Source organism: Leptidea sinapis, chromosome 38, assembly GCF_905404315.1.
Source record: "Leptidea sinapis chromosome 38, ilLepSina1.1, whole genome shotgun sequence".
NCBI classification, from domain to species: domain Eukaryota; kingdom Metazoa; phylum Arthropoda; class Insecta; order Lepidoptera; family Pieridae; genus Leptidea; species Leptidea sinapis.
The window spans coordinates 4,763,748-4,783,064 of NC_066302.1; the positions used below are offsets into that span (position 1 = coordinate 4,763,748).

At 35.5% G+C, this 19,317-nt stretch overlaps 2 protein-coding genes and 1 non-coding gene across 4 annotated transcripts in view; 1 reads left to right on the plus strand and 2 right to left on the minus strand.

Moving 5' to 3' along the window:
* The first annotated feature begins 3,964 nt into the window (after positions 1 to 3,964).
* The window catches only part of LOC126975835 (uncharacterized protein KIAA0930 homolog), a 72,179-nt gene continuing 56,826 nt past the window's right edge, over positions 3,965 to 19,317 (plus strand). Inside the window, exons 1-3 of the mRNA XM_050823872.1 lie at positions 3,965 to 4,319; positions 15,562 to 15,722; positions 17,440 to 17,622. Of these exons, the coding sequence (XP_050679829.1) occupies positions 4,211 to 4,319; positions 15,562 to 15,722; positions 17,440 to 17,622 (453 nt within the window). The 5' untranslated portion in view covers positions 3,965 to 4,210. The remainder of the gene's footprint in view (positions 4,320 to 15,561; positions 15,723 to 17,439; positions 17,623 to 19,317) is intronic.
* Trnaf-gaa (transfer RNA phenylalanine (anticodon GAA)) lies at positions 13,353 to 13,426 on the minus strand. Its single transcript has one exon. It is a non-coding gene; the product is annotated as a tRNA-Phe (tRNA).
* LOC126975834 (phosphatidylcholine:ceramide cholinephosphotransferase 2-like) overlaps positions 16,828 to 19,317 on the minus strand; it is a 140,458-nt gene continuing 137,968 nt past the window's right edge. For both annotated transcript variants that reach the window (XM_050823869.1, XM_050823871.1), the window contains exon 2: positions 16,828 to 18,999. In XM_050823869.1, the coding sequence (XP_050679826.1) occupies positions 17,672 to 18,999 (1,328 nt within the window). In that variant the 3' untranslated portion in view covers positions 16,828 to 17,671. The remainder of the gene's footprint in view (positions 19,000 to 19,317) is intronic.

Here is a 19,317-nt window from a genome sequence, read left to right on the forward strand (position 1 = left end):
CAAAACTATCAACAAACATAACTTTGAAGTTTGAATGTCAATTTGACCACAGACTAATAGCTAGCGTCCGGGTCGGTGAATTCACTACACAAGCGTTAAAAAACTTAGCCTGACATAGAACGGGACAAAACTATGATCTTGTATCTATTCGATTCTATTCTTCCTAATGTGGAAGGTATACCATAAGCTTTCCAGGAAACTATTGCCATTTCTGAAACCATCCTGAGAGTTGGAAAAGAGATTATTGTTCAACAAATCACTCGAGTCTGTGTTTTATGATGGTGCTGGTGGCTTAAGATGGATTCTGACAAGGTTAATTACCTGAAAACTCAATTATGGGTTATTATCAGCACTTGTTATCATGTAATTTGCAAATTTTTTATAATTCTCTACTTTTTTAACTTGTTTAGTTGCTGGATAATCCGGAATATTTCTATCAAGACAGGTAGAAAATATATGCCAGTTTTCATCCACTAATCTATATTAAGAGATGGGGAAAAGTTTTGGGGATGGATTCTTTGTTAAGGATAGAAATGATTATAGAAAAATGGTCACTACAAAGGCAATTTTGTAAGATGTTCCAAGAGAGGAGCGGAGCCAGAACAGAAAAACATAAGGAGGACGTGAGGTTAACAGCGCTTTGTGATTTTGTAAAGGTGAAGTGCGGGTAAACTGCTAATGCAAAGATTACATTCATCAAATATCCTTTAGCGTGCTATGTACTTACTTAATAAGAAAATAATAATAAAAAAATGCCATATGTACTAAAGTTGTATTGAAAACGAGACACCGATAGTACAAATGGCTCAACGACGAAATCCACACGACCTCGTTCGATTTCTCGCCTATTTTACTTTTAACTTATAATGGAAAAAAGTCCGATAAATTCTGTACAAATTAGGACAAAGACCTTTTTCTTCTTCCCCGAAATTTTGCCCAATATTTGGTGAGTGGCTATTTTTACAATACATCTGAACTATATTTTACTATTACATATATTATATATTACAGTATGATATATAGTTATTGTTTATATAAATTCGACATGAAATAGCGTCCATTCAAATTTAATATGGACTTTCAAGCGTCGTTTCCTGTGTTTTTTACTGTTCATTTATTTTGGAGTATATTGAAATATGTTTGCTGCACTTGAAAAATTATTGTAAGATATATTTCACCTGTTATTTTATTCAAATATAGTATAATTACATTTATATCGTACACATCGGATTTCAAGGTCGATTAAGGTCAAGGGATTCTTTTTAGTCCTTCGGAATGAATATCTCAAATTATAAGTATGAATGCATGTATATTTTAGTTTCATTTTAAAAAGAATAATAAAGTTCACTATAAAACCATATACTTACACTAATAAATAAAAGCAATTGTTTTAATTGGAAATACTCATTTATTTTAAAATAAGTATAATAATGTTTATTCAACTTTGTATCGAGTGTCTTATAGCTTGCTTCGATAGCTTTCAGATAAGTACATTACTGAAATTATCGTAACTATAAAAATACTTTTGCTACATGAAAAATAATACGCATAGATACACTTTCGCTCGCGTAAAATTCACGATCCAAAATCGCCCGGAAATCAACGTATATATATCTATAACAGTAAAATCATCAAAGTAATCAGTACGGCTACAACCCCATAAAATGTGATGCGCAATAAAATCTCCCATTAAAATAATAGGAGGGGATTAGATGAAATTAAAAGCACAATATCTGCAACCATGGTTAACTGGGCAAAGATTGCGACTAAGGACTACTGAACATGGTTCATGATCGTTGCTGAAATAATATACCTGGATGTGGGTTAGGAGGATAATTGAGGAAAAGGGAAGTGTGCGTTTTATCATTTATGAATAAAGCACAGCCTGCATTGTGCCTTCATCTCTGAGGCATATTTTAGTTATGAGAGATAATATTATGATTTACAGGAGCACCGCCAAGAGGTTGTCACCCTGTGTTAATGAAGAAGAAATAATTTAATGAGATGGTGTAGAACAATTCAGGAAGGCTGAAGGAACATTAGCAATGATAGCTTGGTGAGTAGCTCTGTCATATGATTTACTTGAAGTTGGTGTGGAGCGTGGAGGAGATGAAACAGATTTTTTGTAACTGACTGTAGGAGTAGAAATGGGTGCCTGTAATCGGTAACTATGTATTGAAGGAAAGATATGGAATATATAATGGTGACGGAGGATTTCAGAATATGGCCTCACCGACTTTGGGCAACGATTTACTGTCTCTTCATAGGAGATATTTTCTTGAGTCATAATAACTTGATTGATTTTTGTCTGGAATGCTCAGGGCATCCCTTGTTAGTTACAAAATGTTGTCCAGAATAATTTGTATAACTTGCATCTTTTAGTGTAACATCACGTGTATTGCCAGCAAGACATTGAGAGCATTTATAGCTTTTAGATATGGTTTTAATGTGCCCAAATCTGCAGCAGTTTTGGTACTATATTGTAGGAGAGGTATGTTTCCACAGGAAGGGAATTATGGTAGAGGAATTTTTTTCAGAGATAACTTGATTTTGGAATGTTTTTACTATTGTTTGAGTCGGAATCCAATTTTACTTTACCCTTTTCTATTAAGTCTGCGAGACTTTGACTACCACAACCAGCGGGAAGTACGACTTACTCCAAAAACTCATCCATTGATAAGTCCACCGGTACCTTGCGGACTATACCAATTTTAGTGATATTGAAATTTGGAATTATTGCCGTGTATTTATTTGCTGATAATGTCAGATTATCTAGGAATTTGTTCGCGTCTGTAGCTGGATTAAAAGTAATAGCTATTTTATTTCTCCCTACTTTTTTCATTTCATTAGGGCAAATATTAGAAATTTTGTATTGTTTATAGTAAGGCCTTAAGGAAGATTCTTCTTCGATACGGGATTTGTGGATTAGAAATGGTCCTTTTTATCTAGTTGCGTATATTCTTTAATATCAACTATTAAAGTTGGACTATGACATTTTGAATTGAGGCTGATGCCAAATCCGTGTCAGTGATTGTTTTGTGGCTATTTTGCCTGAAGTCTGAAGTCTTTAGACGCTGTTGCGAATAGACGAGAATAGAAATATGCGGTGGATCTGGAGGTTCTGGAGGAGAAATTTACATACTGGAATAGTTAGTAAGGCGTTAGTTCAATTAGTAAGAAAGAAACTGTGTACACTATGTCGTGATCTTTCCACGCATACATACACAGCACTTCTCCAGACCACATTAATCTAATACCTCCATTTGAAGGAAACCATAAAGTTGGTAATGTGTACCTTATAAGTCCACATACAGGAACATCCTAAACACTATAATTTACAGTTAAACTATATTGATGCTCACTCTTATTTGATTCATATTTATATTTAGGTGGTGGTTTACTGGGTTTCTTTCTTTGGGGTGGTATTCTATAGCCTCTGTCAGGTACATATGTAATTGGCTTGGTTTTAGTTGGTAACTGTTAGATGTTTCTATACCATTTGGTGAATCTATTAATTTCCTTTTCTTTAATAATCATGACTTCGGTTGTCTCTGCTTTATAAGTGGGACCAACGGTCCTGTGTTGGGTAATTCTTTTACCGTGTTATTAGGTTTGAGATCATGATTGGTTTTGATATCTACACATGAGCTCCTAGGCCTTGCTGAAAAGAGTCTTAGGGTGGAATACCTGCTGTACGCTTATTTTACTGCTTGTAGTCTCATTATTTTTGCAATATGTTTATTTCAGACATATATATTTGTATTCCCGAGAGTAGGGTTGACATGTTACAACAATAATATGTTTAAAGTGTTCTAACATCTCAGTTCTGTGATTGGGCTTATAGTGACTTGTTGCGTACATATGACATTTGCGCAATAAAGTATTGAAATATACCACAGAGTACATTTTGTGTACAGTTAAAGATATACTAAGTTAAATAAAATGTACTGTCTGTGGTATACATAATACTACCTGCATTATTACATTAATATTTATTTAAATAAAAAATAAACATTTATTTATTAGTTTATTAGAACATAATTCAATAAGTGAAATTTTAACAAGTATTACTCTTTCTATAATATTCACTTACACAATCAATTGCTTTGCTTCTGTATAATTATTGAAACAAGATTTTTTAGTAGTGGTATTCCTTAGTGTTTTGAAACTGATTGTTGTTCTTGTAACTTGCAATAAGTTGTTGTTTACGATGGCTCTGGGTTGTTCAAATTATTTACAAAGTGCAACAATGCTGGAGCAGCTTCTAGAAGAAATCAACTTTCAGCGGACAAAGGAAATGCGGCAGCTCATGAAAGATGGTACGAAAATTATTCTATATTTTTCGAAGAAGTAATCTAGGAGGTACTCGCACTTTCACATACAGAAATCAAGTGGACCTAAGTAAAGTATTTATAGGTTTCATATAAATATTCACAGCTATTAAAAAGGTTCCAAGCAATAATTCTTACATGATTCCAATAGGCTTCATTTGGCTTGTAATAAACTTGTAGGGCCTAGTAATTGACTATCATTATTATTTATCACACCTAAGCAGCACATAAGTATATAAGGCCATTAATAGCTTAGAGTTCTTTAAGGGCTCAGAGTGTCAATATAGATTTTAATCTTATGGGGGATTTATTTACAAAGTATAATTTAAACAAATGGAAATAGCTGGATGGGAAATGTCAAGGATAAAAACCTGATGAGATTAGAAGGCCTTTACCCAATAGGGATCCATTGAAATAAAAATGTATGAATAGACTTAATAATTAATATTTATACAAAGTAAAAAAATGTGAAATACCAACTAACAATAAACAGCAAATAAATGGAATATAAAAGCTTTCTTTCCATTTGAATGAACTCCATACAATAAATAATCCATTTTTAGATCTTTCTTTGCCAAAGTATCATTGATTGTTCTTCTGGACTCTAGATTCTCATTTGCCATCATTTTAAAAAAGGTCTCTTTTACTTTACAGGTAAGTTCTTATAAGATCTTCAAGGATATATACCATTTAACTTGTAAGTATTCCAAAGCATGTGAATTTCATTTTACTAATTTATCTATATCTTCATTCTACACCAATAGGAAACTTAACTTAGTATAATTTCTCAGAAAGTAAAAAGGGCATATATTTCAATAGTTTGCTGAGAAATTGAAATTATATGATTGCTCCACTAATTATTATCCATTCAAATATATGGTACTACTACTTGACGACCCCTATAACCCAGTGGTTAGTGACTCTGCCTACTAACTAGAGGTCCCGGGATCGAATCCCGGTAGGTGCATACATTTGATGAATATGAATGTTTGTTGCCGAGTGATGGATGTTTATAAGTATTTATGTATGTTTAAGTAAGTATATTGTATTAAATATATCGTTGTCTTGTGACCATAGTACAGGCTGTGTCTAGTTTGGGGCAAGATAATTTGTGTAAGTGTGTGTTAATATTATATTATGTGGAGGGGCGTGCATTGTTTTTCTAGCAAGGTAGGCACTCTAGATTTAACTAGTCGTAGTTACACTTTAGTCTGATAGTACTAGGCTTTGAGGTCTAAATATTGAAGTTGTATATCGAATATGCAATCTGGAGACTGCCTACCGTAGGTATTTAGGATCTAACATTAAGAAAGATTTTATGGGCTTTTAACTTTTTTAAAAGTTCTATAGTTTGGTAATAAATTACAGAACCAAATTAAACTTAATCTACTCTAACACTAGTGCTATATTTATGTACGTTCTTGATGAGGTAGGCACTGCCTAATTGCCTATATGGTATGCACACCCCTGACTATGTGATGTGCTATAAGATATTAGATTTGTATTCTAGTATGTTCTGAAGCAAGGTTATATTTTTTTATATATAATTTAACCAAATGTAAGCAACTTTTAAATCCAACCCAGAGATAATAATGTTGTTTGTGTTTTTTTTGTAGATATTTCTCCAGCTTAGTTCCTTCTGCAAATTCCTCTTAGGGTTTTGCTCATTTGATGGCCACTACTTTATATTCCAAGATTTAGAGTTTGTGTGACCGTTTTGTGTTCAACCAGCTGTCTGTAATGCTGATCTTGTTAATTTTGTGCTTTATGCAGCATTAGGGTGCCTAATTCGGAGGTCACATATTTGATGTCTGCTTAAGTTGATGGGTCAGTCATCTCAAATATCAGTGACAAATGGTATGTATGACATACAAAGTACTGAAGCAGAACACATTGATTTGCAATAGTATCTTTGTTCATGACAATTGCACAGGCCTGAAGTTTAATAATATGTATTCTGTATTCTCTATATTCTTATATATATTGTAACTAGCTGACCCAGCAAACGTTGTATTGCCGATATTAAAATCGCGATACAAAAGTAGAAAATTTGAAGTTGTATGTATTTTAAAAAAAAATGTCAAAAATTTAAAAAAAAAAATCGCGTGGACCACCCTTAACATTTAGGGGGATGAAAAATAGATGTTGTCCGATTCTCAGACCTACCCAATATGCACTCAAAATTTCATGAGAATCGGTCAAGCCGCTTCGGAGGAGTTTGGTCCCGCACACCATGACACGAGAATTTTATATATTAGATGTAATTCTTGTCATACATTGGAGTGACCAATCAACCCAGCAGCTAAAATGGAACCAAATAACTATTAATATGCCCAGACCACTTTTTTATGAATTTAGGTGAATACTACCGATTTTAGGGGTATGTATTAAGTAAGGAAGAAAATATAAAAGAGAATCATTTTTCATGATAAAGAGTGATAAGTACTTGTATATTGGGAAGTAACTCTTATCAAAAAAAAAATTGTATTGCTGGCAAAGACAAATTAGGGCCAAAAAACCATTTTGTATTGATTATTTACTTGTCTTAAGTCACTTTTAATAACATGTGTGGCCCCCATGAGCTCTAATCATAGTTCAACTCGGCGTCCTTTGTATGATGCAAATATCTTCCTGTGAAATTCACCCCCTATTCTTTGATCAATTCTGCTGTTTGTTTTGCTGTTGAGGCTTTGGTTATGGCTGTCAAGAAAAGTGTGTCCTCGGCTGCATCATGCATTTCCTTGCATAAGAAATTGGCCCATACTATGGCAAAACATGATCTTTAACCACATTTACTATCTAAGGTTGAGTATACAAACACTCAGTAACAATGTCGATTTGTAAACAACTCCAAACTAGCTCAGCCCCAAACCAGTCATTATCCTGGATTGCCGATGCACTGTATGCCCCTGGCCGTCTGGAAATACGCTCACAACCATAGCTATGTGTAAGACATAATCTTAATTTGCCAATAAAAAGCACGGGCCTCGTTGAATAGTTAGACGCACTGCCCAATCATATCGCTATGATGTTTTCCTCTACTTTCAAAAGATGGCGCTCTTTCGGAATTTAAATCGTTGTTAACTTTTACGCGATGGAACAGGTAAAAATCTAACAATCTGCGAATCTGAATCTGGTCCGGGTGATTTTAGTTTTGTGCGTTTGTTTCTACGTAATTTCATTTATTTATTACTACCTGACCCGACAGACGTTGTTCTGTATATAATAAATACAATAATGTTTTATATGAATTTGTCAATAATATATCATAACATCAAAAATTACTCGTAAAATATGCACCCTGCTGTCGTAATGAAATTGTTTCACAGCAGAACTGTCAAACCGTGCGTCAATAAATTCTCTCATAGGAACCATGTATGGACACATCAAAGGAATAACAAATTTGTTGTTTTTATTTAATTTTGCAGCATTTTCCTATTTATTCACCTTTTAAACCTTCTCTGGACTTCCACAAATAATACAAGACCAAAATTAGCCAAATCGGTCCAGCCGTTCTCGAGCTTTAGCGAGAGTAACGAACAGCAATTCATTTATATATATAGATTTATTATAAATTATAGTTACATACATTGTTCTTGATGCCTAATATAAATTTACAGTGTCAGTCTCATAAGCAAAAACGAAGAGGCACCTTTAATGTTATTAAATTCCTCTGGATGACTGACTAGGAATCCCTGTGAAGAGCCAACCAGTGATTACCATCGTTTTGAAAATTGTGAGGCCGCAGTAAATATAACTCGAGAAAATATTCTCATAACGATTTTTTCACTGTGGTGTCAACATGAAAGTTGCCAGAGACTTCAATTAGCATTTGGTTTAAAATCAATATCTTTTGTTGTTTATATTTGCAGATAGAAACGTATGCTTAGGAAAACCACGACACAGTCAAAATGTTAGTTTATTTCATCTTTCAAAAAGTAGAACCATCCAACAACAACAAGTATTAAACCTACCAATGATAGGTATCATAAATTGTAATTTAATAATAATAATAATAACAACCACTTCAAAATAGATTACCTTTCAGCTTCCTTAGAAACTACTTACCAAATATGAATACGTTTTGTTGTTGCTCCATTTTTAAAATATCGGTCGGATCGGTGAAGTAGGTGGCGAACAAAACTCGCTACTTTTCCGTGGGCACTGGGAGTCCCTACGCCGCACGGTGAGGTATTTGATGCAAAAAGGTGGCCATCACATATTTTTATTTGATATTTATTTATTGATTTGTGAATTCATTAAAAAGAGATTTAAAAACATTAAAAGTGCTATAATATGTAGGAAAAAAAAAAACATTTATTCAGAGTATTTCTTGTACATCATTTTCGAGTTCTATAGTGTAGCTGGGTTCTCCTGAGAGTAATAACTCTAATGATTCCTTGGAAAAACTTGTGGATTTCTTCATTGGCTTCTTCCTCATGCCTGTCATAAGCGGATCCGATGTGAGCAGGAGGCGATTGAGCACATCTAGATTGCATGCTTCCCGTGAAAATTTCCTGGCATGGTGTAGTGTTACTTACGTTTTCGATACGTGACCGCGGAGTGAGACAGGGCTGCCGTAGGAGGATAAACTGCTTTATACAATAGTTCCAATGAATGCTGAGTGTGTAAATAGTAAAAAAAGATACTTTTGAAAACAGTAAATTTATCAAAAGCATAATAAATGGCGTTACGAAAGAGAATCCAGTAACTTACAGTATTGTATTACGTAAGTATTTAATTAAAATTTAGTTCAATGGGTCAGGTAGTCAAGTTGATATGTGACAACTGAAAACACATGTTAGATAAACTGAACTAATTAGCTAGTAATCGTTAGTTAATTAAACTGTCCTTGTCACATTAGAAACTTAAAATCCTAGTGAGAAATTTCTAATTGTTTTAGCATTATTTATTATTAGCCACCTTTTTGTACCTAGATAAAAAAATAAAATAAAATTCGTAAATTTTAAATTTGGCTTTGTAATGAGCTATTTCTCTTCGTGGTATCATTTCATCTACCGCCATATTTGACGACCTGTATAGCCGAGTGGTTAGCGAACCTACCTACTAAGCTAGAAGTCCCGGGTTCGAATCCCGGTAGGTGCAAGCATTTATATGATGAATATGGATGTTTCTTTCCGAGTCATGGATGTTTAAATGTATTTATGTATGTTTAAGTAAGTATATTGTATTAAATATATCATTGTCTTGTAACTCATAACACAGGCTATATATGCTTAACTTGGGGCAAGATAATTTGTGTAAAAAGTGTGTCAATATTTACCTCCATTTTGATTTAAAACGATAGTATAGAAGATAAAGTACAAATAACATTTAAATCCTATTCTCCTAATATGATCACTTTCAACGGTAAAAACTACTCGCAACTTATGACGACAGCGGGATTCGGTGCGTGCGATATCGTGTTAATTTACCCGACTTTTCTACACCTAAATCTTATATAAAAAAACAATATTGAGTTACAATAAATCAGAAAAATTAATTGCTTTTTTCTTAAAATGACTTTCGCGTGCTGTCGTAATTGCCGGCAACCGACCGACACCCGACAACCAAGTCCGCTGGCGCAGTGTGCGTTCACCCTAATCTACGACTTCAGCAGAGGCGAATAATATACGTTTTATGGTTTATAACAAAATCCATTACCATTATGACTATTATCTTTAGAAACACGCATAGATGTGGATTTCCTATTGATAAAAACTATACTGTAGTCTGGTGTTTCCATGGCGTTCGTTAACCCTGTCTGTAGTGTACCCTCTGCAGAATACGACGAGTGGTTCGCATGAGAATTCTCGCGGAATGAATCTCCATTCCACGTAATTGGTTTCCTCCTCATGTTATAAATTCTTTCGGGGATGCTGTCATATTATTCTAATATTTACCGTTTGAGGCTTTACTCTCCAAGGTCACAATTAATGTTGGCAACATTGAGTCCCACATTGTTTAATGAAAATAAGGGACGAGACGAACAGGACGTTCAGCTGATGGAAATTGATACGCCTTGCCCATCACAATGCAGTGCCACTCAGGAGTCTTGAAAAACCCAAAAATTCTGAGCGGCACTACAATTGCGATCGTCACCTTGAGACATAAGATGTTAGGTCTCATTTGCCCAGTAATTTCACTAGCTACGGCGCCCTTCAGACCGAAACACTAATGTTTACACATTACTGCTGTACGGTAGAAATAGTCGCCGTTATGGTACCCATAAACTAGCCGGCATCCTGTGCTAAGGAGCCTCCCACTGGTAAAACTTAACTTGTCCCATAATATTTATATGTACCTCCTACTAATAAATGTACAAGCCCCGGATAGTTTTCTGAACAACTTTTGTGGGTCGATGTAGTTATTTTGGTCTTATTACAAAAATGTGGTAAAGGTTACTATAACATAAATGATTTTCTTAATTATACGACAGACTGGCAATGGAGTGAACGCCCTCAGGCTAATTAATTGTATATTTTACTGTACGACCTGTATAGAGTGGTTAGCGATCCTACCTACTAAGCTAGAGGCCCCGGGTTCGAATCCCGGTAGGGGAAGCATTTATATGATGAATATTAATGTTTGTTTCCGAATCATGGATGTTTATATGTATTTGTATATGTTTAAGTAAGTATATTGTATTAAATATATCGTTGCCTTGCAACCCATAACACAGGCTATATGCTTAAATTGGGGCAAGATAATTTGTGTAAAAGTGTGTCAATATTATTATTATTATTGTACGATAGGTACTACATAAGATATATTAACAGATCCCGCTTTTAGTTTCTTGGTGACCGTTCTTAGATCTGAGGCATACTTTATGGAATGGGTGGTAGTTTTTGACTTCCAATATATGATATCGTATCCTATTTTGTATAAAAATATTTGAAATTGAAAAATCCTAGAACTAGCCGCCTATGTTCTATCATGGTTCTGTCTCATACTTTTTAACAATAAATAAAACCGCGAATGCTTTGTCCAAGGCCTGCTCACACTTATATACGGCTCACTCTTCTCTGCATGGTAATAAAAATTAAACAGATATAGATTATGAGAGATAACAGTTTGCACTGCTAAATAATCTTCTAGTGTTAAACACGGACTAGTAAAAAAAGATGGACTCCGCGCCGTGATATTAGCAAGTGAAGCACCTTTATGCTAGTGTGTGTGCGGTTACGGGGTATACCAGTTACACAATTTTTTCTCCCTTAAATAATCATTGTTTTTACACTATTTCACAACGCACGACGGCATTTTTAAAATATTTTATTGCGACGCAAACTGATCTGTCAGACGATGGCAAATCTCATAATGGCGGCCGATCGGCTTGTATTAGTGTAAGTGTGTGCGTGGGGCTATGTATTTAAACGTTTACCGGCTTGTTTTGGTGCCTCACTGTTATGAAAGGTGACACGGAGTCCTTATTTTTTTACTCGTCCGTGGTTTTAAATAATAAAAATAATCGTTTTTGAGACATTTATTTTTTGTATCACAACAGCAATGCATTGTTTGTATTACTGGATACCCTCATATTTTAATAAGCTAAGTGTAACATTAACATGTATAATACTGGGTGGCCGAGAAGTTGACGCCCAAAGCTGAAATTTGAATTTGGCTCATTTTATTGGCCAATGTTCTAGGAAGTTTTTAAAAATAGTTAGAAGCCATAGGCATTTTAAGATTTTTTTGATACTTTGAACATTTTCATGAATTGAGCTGGAGCAATTTTCTTGAACTTACGACTCAATTCTAAACTAGTTCCGCATTATCTAAACTATTCATAGTTTCTTATGTGGTTATTACAACGGTAGTTAATAATTATCAACAATAAAATTAACTAAAAGTGGTCAAAAAAAGTCCTAAACCACAATTAGGTGAAAAAAGCGGATAAAAGGGGAAAAATATTATCTAATAAACTACGCAAAATCGTAGAACATACATAGGGGTGATTCGGATACTCATCACCATGAGGCTTTCAAATTTTAGCTTTGGACGTCAACTTTTCGGCCACCCTGTATACCTGATACTTCATAGAACACAGCTAGCCAGAATCATAGATAAACATCACACTGTTAATGTTTAGAGGTGGTCGTTAAATCAATTAACTGTTTTTATGAACAGTTTTATATTCGTTAACGAATTAACTGTTTTTCTTCAACGAAAAAACCTGTTGAACATAATAAGCTAATAAATTATAGTATATATATATAGTCTTCGCCCGTAACTCGCAATAAATGAAGAAATTGAATGCCTCACTAAAACAGCTTAATTCAAAACAGTTGAAGAATTTGCGAACGAAAACGTTGACATGATATTATATTGGCGAAATGAAAACCTAAATTATTAATAAATGCATTAACCGATTTTTCAAAACCCGTTGACGATTTAACAGTTTTTTCAACCTGTTGGCCATTGACAAAAAACAGTTAGATTAATTTAAAAACCTTCAATGACACAGCGTTACTTGCTTAGTACAAATGTATTTTTTTTATATATAATATAATATATATAAGTAACTAGGATGCCGGCGTATATTTGAGCGAAGCGAGGTTAACTAAGTCTGTGTACAAAAACAAAACAAAATTAATCCAAACAAAAACAATAAAAAGAATCTTTTGGAATTTATATTTACTGTCAGAACTATAGTTATGTCAATAAATATAAATAGCGCGTGCTAATTTAGAATAATTTGTAAATAATGTTTGTTTTTTATTATAGTAATTGAATCAAGTCGAAATTCAAAATTCTGTCATGACAATAACCTAGAAAATAGCGAAAAATTTCTATGAGTTCAAAACTTTTTAAATCGGTCCAGAAATGCCCGCGAAACAATTTAACACAGAAATCATTTAACACAGTCACCCGGTGGGAGCTTCGCGTCGCTTCGCTTAATAATATATTATGTAAAAGTGATTATTTAATATTCATTTAAACAATATGTTATGTTTTTTAAAGTGATAACCCTCACTTCTAGGATTAATACACAAATAAAATTTGAAAAACAAAATTTTATGAACGATGCGGGTTTCGAACCCACGACCTCCGGCTTTTCGTGCCGGTGCTCTAACCAACTGAGCTAACCGTTCGAGTACCGCCTCGTTATAAAATTATCTTTGCTTTGTTCAACTCTCAGGTTGTGATACTTCATCTATTTTATTTGTGTTGATATTCATTTACTGACTTTTACACGGGGAAATGTTCAAAGGACATAAAAAGGACACAAAAAATGTTAACTAATGTTTGTGTGCTAATAAAGTACTACTGTAGCACACATTACTTTCTAAATTATACCCACCTTTTGATTGCTGTGATTGGACCAGGCATTGTACTGAATAAATTTAATTGTAATGTATTTTTTTTTATGAAAATAAGGGAAGAGACGTGCAGGACGTTCAGCTGATGGCAATGGATACGCCCTGCCCATTACAATGCAGTGCCGCTTAGGATTCTTGAAAAACCCCAAAAATTCTGAGCGGCACTACAACTGCGCTCGTCACCTTGAGACGTAAGATGTTAGGTCTCATTTGCCCAGTAATTTCACTAGTTACGGCGCCCTTCAGACTGAAACACAGTAATGCTAACACATTACTGCTTTCACGGCAGAAATGGCGCCGTTGTGGTACCCATAATCTAGCCGGCGTCCTGTGCAAAAGAGCCTCCCACTGGTGTATCGCTACTAAAAAAAGCTGAGTTTCTTGCGCTCATTACGATTCTGAGCCATACCTTTTCGAATAAGTGATACGATTCTGACATTCAACAAGCGATTTAAAATCCTGTTTTGAATAGAAATATTTGAATGAATAAATTACTATAAAAATAAAACAATTGCAGAATATATATATAGTGAAACTGATATTTAAATGAATACAGTTAATTTGAATATGAATGAATATATGATATAATGTGATAGTTTGTACTAGAAACAGCCAACAGCTGTGTACTAGGAAAGTTCAATAGGTATCAATAAAGTAGAAAAATTAAAGAATTCATGAAACATTACTGGAGGGTACGCAGTTACAATAAATAGTATCAAGATTGTGAATGCAGTTGCCCATTATATTCAATATAAAATGTGTCAAATCCACTGTTGTATTACAGGCGAGATAGTCATCATGTTTTGAGCAAAACATTGATAAAATGTTATCATTGATATAATATACACTATCAATATTAATGCTTTTATACAAATAAATAATATTTACAACATGTTACAACAGTTAGAGAATGGGGCATGAGGTACAAATTTTATTTAACATATAAGCATTTCAACACGATTCCATCATAGTGATTGTTAGAGATGATTGAACTGCGCCTAGGATTAGAAAAAGTAGAGGACTTGGCATCACTCATGGCCATACCCAATATACTATCTACAGATAATCTGCTGTCAATAATCTGAAGCTGTCCCAATATACCCGATAAGTCATTCTTATCGCCTTATATTGGGACGCGTGAATTGCAATTTCCATAAGTACGGTAAGTAAGTATGGTAAGCTATACGTTGTCCCATTGACAGGCAGCGTGTACGGATAAGGTGAGTTACCGACGAAAAGTTTATTGGGACAGAGAAGTGAACGATAGTTACGATTTTTTATCTCAGGTAGGCCACAACCGGAGATAAACTGAATATTGGGAACGGCCGTAACCCATCTGAAACGCCTTAAGCCACAGTAACAATGTATGTTATTACTTAATTTGGCAAATGATATTAAAATTAAGTCTAATCTGTTTAGTTAATAAAATAGTAATGAATTAAAGGTGCTCTAAACATTGCTGTAAGTGGTGCAGACTGGCCTTAATCTATTCCATGTTTTACATTACATTATGTTTAAATTAAATAATGTATATTCCTACTTTAAACTTTATACTGATATTAAAAAGATATTTCGCAGACTGGTAGGGAAAGACAGTGTTTAAGAGTCATAGCGTCTTTGATTTTATATTTATATAAAATCTTTCCTTAGACAGAATTAAGTTATTATTTAACAAATCAACATAATATCAGAGACAATATATTTTCAAAAGAGATAATGATTGGGATTTGGTTGCATTCAATTCATCTATGATTTTAAATTGAATTTATACTAAAAAAGAAAAAAAAACAGGAAATGTAATATTTAAATCTGAATGCACAAGTTAAACTTCGAAAATAACATCGGGACAATGTAACAATTAGCCAACTGAACTTGTAACACATTCATAACATTGAATATATTTGCAGATTCCGGCTTCGTGGTTCTCCAAGGGACGACATATTGGACAGATCTGTTTGTGAGAAACTTCCTCTTTCAAGAGGAGCGCTCGATAGATTGCGACGATCTATTATTCTTTGTTCGCAAGAGACACGTCAAAGGATCATCGCGATATCTGCCTAAATATGAGGTAATAGTTATTTATGCAACTGTTGTGTAATAAGGGGTATTAAAACAGTGGATTTGTACCTAATTATCAACAGTTGCATACAAGACTTTATCTACACCCAGAATATGAATCCTCTAAAAGATTCTGAAACAGATAGCTTACTGCTAACATTAAAACACCATACCTAGTAGTAACCTAATATCATTCATTACTGATTATATACAAATAAACTAAGTATTAATGAAACAATTATTTATTTTAGTAGTAATTTACATTTTGTATAGTGCAATAATTAAAATTCACTCAAATATAATGTTCTTTTGCAACGTTTAAAATGAATCGCTCATTTTTTGTAAACAAAACAATAAAAATATCGAAGAAAAATGGCGGGGATTCGAATAACCTATTTTTTTACGGCGCGCGACTGGTTGTGTGGAACGCGCGTAAACGAAAATGTTCTTTTTTTGAAATTCATACAGATACCACGCATCGAGCAATAAGAATGTGGCTGTCTGTTGAAACTCTTTGCGGATGAAGGGATCGAAAAAAAAACAGGAGTTGTTGTTATGAAATTCTGTACAACATTACAAGACTCGTTTTGATGATGTAATGGTTATTAGAACTTTGGGTGTTTTAATGTTGGCAATAAGCTAACTGTTTCAGAATCTTTAATAGAGGATTTAAAGCATGGGTGTAGATAAAAATAATTGTCTTTGACCACTTTATAATGTAGACATATATTATGCATTATCTAGACTTATCATATGGCAATATAATATTTTGATCGCAATAATTATATGTGATTCTGCCAAATGTATGCTACACATTGTTACTAAAAGATAATGTTACTGAATTATTGAGTTTATTAAGTTTAGTTTAGTTAATAGGGTGTGCTGTATGATAAAAATATTATGTTAAAAAATTAGCTTTATATTATGTCAATGTTGTGTAGTAAAGTATGAATGATTCGGTAATAAACAATTTGTAAATTTGTTCATATTTCATGCCCGTTAGCTGGACGCTCGTGTAGTAGTCATTGTAAGAATAAGATTCTAGTTTTAGCACCATACGGATCATAGAGTCATAAATTCCTACGAGATTATATTCTTTAAGTAATACAAAAGTCGACTTTAATAACAGTAATGTATTTTATTTAAACAATATAAAAATATGATTTCTTACGATACTGCTAGGACAACAAGTATGTACTTTGCATTAACAACATGGTACAGCCATGATCGTTTCATAGTCCACACTGACTATGCTGAGTTCATACACACACATACATACATACACATGTATCACCTCACAAAACATCACAGTATATCTTGTTTATAAATATTATTTCATTGTTAGACTTAAAATTGATCAATAACCACTTATAAAATATACAAAATAACAAATAAAACTGTTTTAACATTTGATAGTTCATTAAAATGAATTGATTTCGCGAAGAGCATTGTTCATGACTTATGATTGATCTCTGATTTGTGTCTATATTCACAATAAAAGCATACATAGTCTTAACCATACTAAATATTCTACTACACAGCGAGTTAAGGCAATACCGCCCTCTACATTGCAATGTCCAATATCCACCATAGAAATCGTTCGTTTATGTTTATATTTAACAAGTGTTAGGTTCGCCCACAGTTCTCACAAACCGCACACAACACTACAACATTGCACAGCGCAAGACAACACCCGGATGCACCATCATTGTATCCTTTGTTTGCAGACTGACGTCGAAGTGTTCCGGAAAGACTCAAAAAAGTTACCAATAGGTGATCCAGAGATCGATTGGGAGGAGACTGTATACCTGAACCTGATCGTGCATCAGTTTGACTACACGCTCACCTTGGCCATATGCACCCGGACCAGTCCAAAAGAGCTGCAGGTGCTAAAGCGGCATTCTCAAAAGGTGAGTGTCATACTCGCTCCGGCGGCGGCGACGGTGGGCGCGCGCGTCACTAGCTGAGGCGGCTGAATAGCTTCGTGCGGGGCCAAGGTAGCGGCCAGTCGTAGCGCCGCGGCACCGGACCGCGAACGTTCCGCTCTAGGTACGTGAACAGCCAGTACCACCACTCGCGCTGGATCATGTAGTGGTTGTAGCCGTTGCCGCTCCGATGCGGAGTCACCAGCAGCGAATGGAATGTCCAGAAGAGCCGCGTGGTTATGTAGTAAGCGATCACCACGTCCACGGTGTAGTGACCGTGCGCCACCAGCACGAACGTCACTCCGAGCAATGCCGAGCCCCACATCGCCCAGTGCATGGGCCATAGTTTCTTCGGTGAATATTCGGCTACTATCAGGTAGCTCAACACGAGGATCATGGTGTGTCCGGAATATATAAAGTCTCCGCAATATGTGTGCTTACCATTTATCGAAAGCCCGAATCCTGATATTAAGTAAAACATCCGTCGAATAATAAGCAAGGGTGTGGTTCCATTGCTTTTGGGACTGCAGTAGTACGTAGTGCTGGAGACAGGCAGGACGGTCACGAACATTGTTACGGACCGGTACAGGTACAGCAGCCCGATGATGAAGAACAGTCTGCGAGCTACGATGAAGCGGTGTTTATGGAACACCACCACCAGCATCGCTACGGTCGTCGATATCATGATGAGGTACTCGGACACGGCTAGCCCCCAGTCTCGGGCGGTCACGTTGTCGAGCACGATGTCATTGAGCGGCGCCGTCGTGTTTCTATCCGGGAGACGTTCGTGCACCAGCGACAGGGACATCATGTTGATGCACACACATAGGAACAAGAAAAAGAAGGATACGATGGTCTTCCATATCTCCTTAGGGTATCTCTCTTCTCTGACAGCTCCCGGGGGCAGCTCGACGATGAAGTCGCCGGTGTGCATGTGCTGCGGCGAGTGTTCCTGGTCCGGGTCGGACTCGTCGGTGGTGGGCTGAGGCGCGTTGGCCTTGACGTTGCGCGCCAACAGTGGCTGCCGCTGCATCAGCTCCGATTGGTTGGGCATCTCTCGAGTGTGGTTGCGGCGCGACGCGTTGTTGTTTAGGTCATTCCGCTGGAGGCGCGGCTCAAAGTTGATACCTTTGATCTCTTCGCAAGCCGTGCCGGTCACGATGTCAGCATGGCAGGTGGGGGGCGGGGACACTGGGGCCCTCGCGGCCGGTGCTAGGTGCTTGGTCGGCAGCTCATTGGCGAGGAACACGCGCACGGACTCCACTAGCGGCGCGGCGCCGGTGATCTGCTGCGGGGCGGTCGGCTCCTTGTCGTGGGAGCGAGCCGAGATCGTCATCCAATCACCATTGGGCTGGATTACACCTGGAATTGATATAATGTTGTCTCAGTACTATGTTTTTATTCCCATTGTATTTATATATAAGGTATGAGTTGTTGTGTCGGTAAACACAATGATAATTAATATAATTATACTTTAAGCTTTATTCCTTCGCAAGTTCGTAAATGTTATTTATTAAAATTATCCTTTTATATCAATGCGACGTGAAAATTTATATTAATTGCAAGTCACCTAACGTCGTATATCTTTAGTAAATATTTTTTTAATTATGGAAAGATTGTCTTAAGATTGATTAACATATTGTATAATACATACTATGATTGAGTAAGAAAAGCTTGGCT